Source organism: Gallinula chloropus, assembly GCF_964237585.1.
Source record: "Gallinula chloropus genome assembly, chromosome: 10".
Lineage (NCBI taxonomy): Eukaryota > Metazoa > Chordata > Aves > Gruiformes > Rallidae > Gallinula > Gallinula chloropus.
Window position 1 is genome coordinate 13092579 of NC_140095.1, and position 7900 is coordinate 13100478.

Consider the following 7900-nt stretch of genomic DNA (forward strand, 5'->3'; position numbering starts at 1 on the left):
TTCACCCTCTTATGCAGGCACATTACATGACCCACCTAAGGTGAGCTAGATACAACTTCAGCTCTGTGGCCAGTTCCAAGCAAGCATCCCGTCCCTGTTGGAAGGTATCTAAGAACATAACCTGAATACTCACTGACTTCAAAGAGCTCAAACTCAAAGTGAAGCAGGACTAAAATAAACAAGGCTAGATTTTACAAGTAAATGACTTTGGGAATGCAGGGAACATGGCAGGAGGGACAGGGAGAGTGTTGTCCCTGGAGGGAGAAAGACGAGCATTCCACATGGGCAGCTGGAGTTGCTCTTAGGAAACACCATTGACTGAAACTGGAACCTGTGCTCCTATATCTACCATTTACAAATGAGATTATATGAACACACCCCTGTAAAGTGAAGACTTTAAAAAAAATCCATTATCTGACATTAAAACAGTAAATAAAATAATAATAATAATAATAATAATAATACAAATAATACATAGCAAAGTCTTGGGACACTTACACTGAGAGCAGCCAAAGTACCCATCAGTTCCTGAAGATTCATGACCAGCTAGTAAAGTGAATGGATCACCACAAACCCACCCAGGTCAGCCCAGCACTACAGGTACTGCTGGTATTGGGCACAAGTCTAAAAAGCAGTGCTGGTGTCCCAAGCATTTCTAGAAGAAATAGCATCTGGGCAAGCAGCCAGCCACCAGCCTGCTCTCAAACAGTTTGTGAGGGTTATTACAGCATCCAGTGAAGACTGAAATGTTGTAGAGCAAACCCTGCCTATTTCCTTACATAAGAGGAAACACTTCTGACCATTATATTAGTAAGGTGCCTATGACTTGATGCCCCAAGCCATGTAGCGCTTACAGTTCCCTAAGAAAACATAGAACCATGCTGAGGAGCTTATTTGGTGTATGCCTGCTTCTAATTACTTCCCATTTTAATGACAATACAGTGACATTAGTGGACAGCTGATATTTAAACATTTTTTTAAAAGGAAGAGGATTATACTAAGGATGCAGAGCGAAGACATCGTGTTGTGCTACTGAAACTGATGTTCCTCTATCTGGTCTGGTAGGTGCTAAATCATACCAACTACTCAACACGAAGCTCTGATCCTCAGTCTTTTAGGATCCTGTCAGTAACTTTGACTCTGAGCTGCAGCCTAATTTAATCTTGTGCTCATTATCCATACCTGATGTAGTGTTGATATGTGTGGACACATTCTAGCTCACAGACCACGAATGTTATGAGGACACTGGGAGAGAGTTTATGTCTCTGAAGTTCCACAACCAAATATTGCCATCCTGTCAACCTAAAGAAGATATTTTTGGCACATCTGCCCAAAGCACTGCAGAAGTATTTATCAAACTGAGAAAACAGATCCATAGAGTTCTTCTAGAATGGCAGGTTCATCTGCTGGGGTGAAGAAAGGGGGTTCCCATAGTTAGGGAAATAACTTGGAAGGACTATCATAATCCTAACCCCTCATTGGTTTATGGCATTTTTAGAGTCTCCAAACACTTCTCCTTCAGAACTAACCCTTGGAGAGGACAGCCAGCTCCCTCATCCTCCAACTGCATCCACAAGTAAGAATCTGGCCGAGGACCAAGAACATACTCAAAGTGCAGTATCTTCCACAACAGTCTGCAGGCCACTGACAGCTGACCACGTTGGTTCTGCCCACTCGGTGGAAAATTAGTTTGAGGGATATCATGCCAACCAAGATGATACCAAGTTGTCTGGAGTGTTTTTGTCTCAAGTGGGGAAGCTTTCACAAAACTTTTCCTTTTTATATGCTAAAAATCACATCCATAATTCAGAGAGCTGTTAAAAAAAGCTATTGATTAGCTTTAACTTTCCAGTTATTTGTAAAAACCTATTACAGTTCTGAAAACACACCTAGATTGCATACTTCAGGGGTTCTCTCCATCTGCCTCTGATTTGAGGTTTAGGTCAATAAAACTAATTTTGTCATTGACTTTGTTTCAGAAAACAGGGAGTACCCAAACTAGTGGTGCCCTCTCAGTCAGGGCAGCAGATAATTCTGTGTTATGTATTCACTGTACCTCTCATGTTTTAGAATTATTGCAGATTAAAAACCTTCCTCATTTATAGTGAAGTTCAAAAATCTGTTTGTGGATCTACTATTTTCATTTAAATGACTTCCAACAACTTCTCCTTTTGGCAATACCAACACCACCAGACTCTTCTCAGACAATAATTGGAAAATAAGACACAGTTGGCAGTAAAGTGCAAACCAAAAGGGGATGTTCAAAGGAAATAACATCAGAAGTTGGCAGAGTGGCAGATGCATTCACTGACTTGAACCAGAATCAGTCAACAAAAGTTTGCAATGTAAGGATCCAACTATGAAACTTCAATTTGAATATTAGTTCAGCCCTCATGTCTGGGATGCAAAAGCTGGAAGCCCACCAGAAGCACAGATAGATGTCAAACCACCTTCAAAACCAAGCACTTCAAGAAAACAATAGGAATTAAATGAAGCAACTTTGTAACAAACAACTCACTTGCCAGCTGACAACTCAGTTGTCAGAAAGCTCCACCATCCCAATGTCCAGAGTAACCTAGAAAAGGAGGTGGAAGTACTTGGGGTGTGGTAAAAACATTGGTCATGGCATTTATATTGTAAGGCAACTGAAAGAAAATCCATGATACCATGGAATTCCTCCACTGAAGTAAACTTGCTGTAAAGGAAAAAAAACAGACATAGAAACCCAGCTGAGAACAGCCTTGTCCACATCCACATTCACTTCTGACATATCAATAAACCTGAGAATAACATACAGCCCAGTGGTCTCTAAGGATGTCTTCCTGGGAATACACTGCTCCAGAGACTCTGCAATGCTCCTTGCAAACATGAAGAATAAAGAGGGAAACCAGGAGATGGTTACGTGCAGCATGAGTTTCAGCGGCTTAGTTGTCCATTACTGGTCTTGGACTAGTGGCTTTGGGGCAACCACTGGTATCATTTCTTGGAGTTTGTGTAATCCTACTAAGATCTGTTTTAAACTCCATCCCCACAAGAAAGAAAGAAACCGAGACAGAGGGAACAGGTAGATTTGGAACATGGTACCCAAGGGACTGGAGTTCAATTTGTTGTTCCACAGCAGATTTACAGCACAATCTCAGGGAAATCATTATGGCCAGATGCTTAAAGGTATTGAGGTGATGCTTCCTGCAGGAAGGCTTTGGTGACCTGGGCAACACCAAACACGGTCCCTGCCCTGCAACATTTACAATGTAGATACCCACTGGAGGAAACAGAAAGGGATTTCCAAACATATTGGCAGAATCACAGTTGTAGTGCCATGAGAAAACCACCATGACATCCAGATGAGCATATGACAGCCCCTGTGCTAGACCAATCCTCCTGCTTCTTCTGATGAAAACAAAAGTGCTGTAAAGAGGCAGGTACACAGGCTGTGGGTACAGGTTGAAAACTAAAATTCTTTTGGTAGCTTTCTGGATTCTAGCCACTTATGAATGCCATTGAATTGAGGCCTGGCTTCATTCCTTTGCACTTCACAAGTTACTTACACGTGCAAAAAGAGCAATATTTTAAAAACACTTTGTCATTTACACATGCAACATGAGGCCTTGGACCTTTAGAGTCTTCTCCATACTTTGGCTTTAACTACTGTTAAACTTCACCATGACTCCTGTCTCCAAACATAAGGAGCCCACATCCTGGCTAACGCTGGGAGGAGGAAGGAGCAAGCTCCCTCACTGTCCTTACGGTCAACCCTGGTGCTGATGAGAAGAGTACAAGGCAAGCAGCAGCTCTCAAGGGGATCTTCCTCCACTTTTCAGCACTGATGAACAAGGAAGAAGAGCTTTGGCTCCACCCCTGTTCTGCAGTGCCCAGAGTAAGTAAATTCATCTTACACAAAGTGATCTGTGCTGGGCTAGGTATGGAGGGAGCAAAGAACTTCCACACCAGAGGCAGCCTGAGAGCTCATACTCTGGTTCTGTTCAGCCCTGGTGCTCCTCTTGCCCTCGGCCAGGTGTCCACACTAAACAACTGCAACATTAAAACCTGCTTCTGAAAACAGGAATGCACATGGCTAGGAGAAACCACAGGAAAGGAAAAAGCAAGGGGAAAAGTATTTGATTCCCCTCTACTCACAGACAGCCAACATCCTATCCCCACACACGTTATGGCAATGAACAACTTTCCATGACTAAACAAAAATGCAACTGACTCAAACTGGCTTTATGCAGAGAGGCAAATGCATTAAAGCCAAGTCACCTCAAAATTATGAGCTCTAAAGGGTACAGCAAGAAAATACTGGCCAGATAAGCTGTTCATTAGCAAAAATACAGCCCTTTTCTCACTAAAGAATTTGCTCTGCTGTAATTACTGGTCAAGTGATGGTGTGACAGCTTAGGATGTCAGGGATAGAGTATGGCTGCTGAACATGTGCTCTGGAACAGAAAGCTGCAGTAAGTTCTAAAACACACAGTCTTGCAACACGTATCACAGGGAGATGCTGTGCTTGTAAAAGTCAACATCTTTTGAGACTTTCCATCAATCACTTGATTAGGAGATGAAGCTCACCCGGGGAAAGACCCATGAAAACAGACTCTGAATAAATTAAAATATTCCAGAGCAAAACCCTATTTTACCTTTCAGATTTGTTTCCAGGGAAGTCCAGCTCATTATCTGAGCAGACTAGAACCGAGAAGTGCAAGAGGATGCTGAGAACATGCAGTTTTATCCTCTGTTTCAAAGCATCAGGCACCTCAAGCAACTTTACCACAGATCAACATAAATCCTGGCTTCCTACCACGGAGCATGTGGTCCAACTTCCAGTGCCGCTGCCTGTAACGACGTGCCTGGTGCAGCACAGCTATTCCCACACAAGGGAACATTAGTTAATTTGCATTCACAGTTACCATATGAGGTGTGAGTTTCTGACAGTCCACACATTTTATATTTAAAGACTGTAGGAAATTAATGTAATTAGCTTCAGAATAATAACAAAAGTAACTTACCAGCCCATCACAATTGCTGATAGCAACTGAGGCGTTTGGCAGATCAGTGATATCCCCAACATAGAGGCAATTCCCATAGAGAGGTTCGATGCGAGTTTCATCGGAGTCCTCCTGCCATTCAACTGTTGCTCCAGGGGCCACGAGCCTGGAGTTTGGCCGCAGCCTGAAGTGAAACTCTCTTCCAAAAACTGTGACATTGTAAAATATTTGCTCATTTGCTGCTGGTTCACGTTGCAAGTCCTCTGCAGCTCTCCTGAGGCGTGCTTTCGGTGGTCCAGACACCAAGTGGGATAGGAACCTGCCCTCTGAATCGGTGCTGGTGGGGATGACGAGGCTGTACTCCTCTATATTCCTCAGAATTGTATCTTGACAGGGCAAAAAGCAAGAGAGAAGAGAAATACTAGAACTAAACACATCCTGATGCCGCGGGATTTTTATTCCATTATTCATTAGCACAGCAGACACTTACATAAGGCAGACGGACACTGCGCCCTGTACAGGCACTTCATTCACCACTGTGAAGTGTGCAGAGTTCATTCAAACTTGCCTTTTGCTCCCCGAAACACCACGGCAGCCTCAGCCTCCCCACCCAGCAGGGACCCTGCACTCCTGCCCATGCAGCAGGGTCCCGCCACCCTCTGCCCACCCAGCCGGGACCCCACACCCCTGTTCACCCGGCCGCTGCCCGGGTCACCTCCGGGACTTCGGGGCTACCCGGGTGGCCAGCGGTGGTGAGACCAGCGCTGATCCACTTCGGGACCGCTCGGAGAGGCAGGGGTGGGGGCTTGGTTTGCAGGTGGAAAGCACATCCCTCAAACTACCCCCGGTGCGGAGGGAATGAGTCGACTGGTGATGGGGACGCCACGGGCAGCGATCGGCAGCGGTGGCAGCGGGAGCCACGGGAGTTTCAGACGGCGGTGACCGGGGCACGGGAGAAGGAGGCAGACGAGCTGCCATGTGCTTCATCCCGCACGGAGAACTCCAGGCACCGAGCCCTGCCCACCGCCCCGCCGGGGCTCGCCCCCTCCTTGGGGCAGGCAGCGTTGGGCCGGCGGGGCTGCGGGCACCGGCGCAGCGCTGTCACTGCCGGCGGCGCTCCCGCGTCCCTTCCCCACCGGCGGCGCGGGTGCCCCGTCCCTGTCCCCGTCCCCGCCTGCCGCTCGCAGGAAACAACTGGAAACCCGGCAAAAGTAGCCGCAGAAGAAGTTCAAGGGGAGCGGAAAACCGCGGGGCGACGAGCCGCGACTTCAGACGGACGGGCTTGCAAGGCACCGGCCGGCGGCGGCGGGGCAAAGACAGCAGCCCAAAGGCGGCGGGGCGGCCGCGGCGTCTCGGCGGAGACCTACCTCTGTCCCCGGGGCGCCGCAGGGCGCCGGCGGGCAGGGAGAGCGCGCAGCAGAGCAGGACGCAGGCGATGCCCGCGGGAGGGTCCATCCCGGCGGCTCCGGCCCGACGCGGGGGCCGGCGCCCGGGCTGCCCGCAGCCGGTCGAGCGCCGCGCCGCCCGCAGCCGGGGCGGGCCAGGAGAAAGCCCCGCTCCGCGCCTCTCCGCGCCGCTCCGCTCCGCTCCGCGCTGCCCCGCGCCCCGCCGCCCGCGCATTCGCCCAGCCGCAGCCGCAGCGGCAGTGGCGGCCGCGCTCCCGGCTCGCAGCGAAGCAGAGACACCAGGAGGCGGCGGGGGTATAATACTGGAAACACAGGGCGTGCAGGAGTGAAGTCAGGCTGATTGACAGAGGCGCTGCCACACGGCGCAGCCGGGCCGAGGGGAGCGGGGACTGCCCGCCCTGCCGCCCCGCCGGGCAGCCCCGAGCACCGCGCCGCCCCCGGGGGCCGTCCGGCCCCGCTCCGCGCCCCGCCGCCGGGCTTCCCCAGCCGGGACCCTCCCGCTCCCGAGGGCGCTCCCCCGCGCCGGGACGGCTTCTGGGAGTGGGGATGGGAGTTATCAAAAGCGGTCTGCAGGAGAAACACACACGCACACACGCACACACACACACACGCACTCGGCGGGCTCGGTTAGCCCCCGGGGCGCTGGGGCAGTGCCCTGCTCTCGGGTTGCGCGGTCCCGGCTCCAACCTGCGAACTCACATGGAAACTGGTGGCCGAGGAACACCAGAGCCAGAGTTGGCAAACTTAAGGCACCTGGGCATGAGTTTTGTCGGAGTCTTTGGTTTCCCGTTGAAAGCAAGGACTCCAGTGCCACCAACACAGGCAAACCACGATCAGGGGGTTTCAGCTGATCAAATAAATTACTCAAAGCAGCCATTTTTCAGGAAAAATATTGTTTGGACTATTTGCTAATACGACTGAAATTACTTGCTGCAAAGCCGTCATATTAAATAACTGCAAATGGAGAGCTAAACCCTGAAAGCATTCAGGAGTACTATAAATACTATATAGAAGAAGATTTTGTAAAATAATTAAATAATCAAGGGTGGCCTTTATGGAAAAATACGAGTTCTATCGGTTTCCATATGGGCAGGATAAATGCCATACCGCATATTCCTTTCAGATAGTGTGGATAGTTACTCAGCTGTTGCATTATCGCGATCATGAGCTGTTTTCACCACTTTACTCTTCGACCTTGCAGAATCCTCTTACCCTTCTTGTGCTCTCGCTGCCCTCAGCAGTCCACGGCCTTAGGTACCGCAGGCTGACTCGCATCGTATCTGCATCTATTATACCCCTCTGGAAATTTGCATGCCATGGCTTCCCGTAGGAAGCTGGTACTCTGCCAAGGAATCTTCCTGGGTATCCTTGAATATTCTTGCTCCTGTATAACTAATTATTACCTTCCAGCCCTGTATTATGGACACAAGTGAAGAGCATAGAAGACAAACAGCTAGGTAGTACCGCTCAATGCCAGTGAGGAGGCTTTATGGACCCCAGGCCTGATCA

General features: G+C 49.2%; 1 protein-coding gene across 1 annotated transcript in view; it reads right to left on the reverse strand.

The window, feature by feature from the left end:
- Positions 1–6605, reverse strand: part of ADAMTS2 (ADAM metallopeptidase with thrombospondin type 1 motif 2) — a gene marked incomplete at both ends in the record, with an annotated part of 181581 nt that extends 174976 nt beyond the window's left edge. Inside the window, 2 exons of the mRNA XM_084268730.1 lie at positions 5007–5371; positions 6353–6605. Coding sequence (XP_084124856.1) covers positions 5007–5371; positions 6353–6605 — 618 coding nt within the window. The remainder of the gene's footprint in view (positions 1–5006; positions 5372–6352) is intronic.
- Between the last annotated feature and the right edge of the window lie 1295 nt (positions 6606–7900).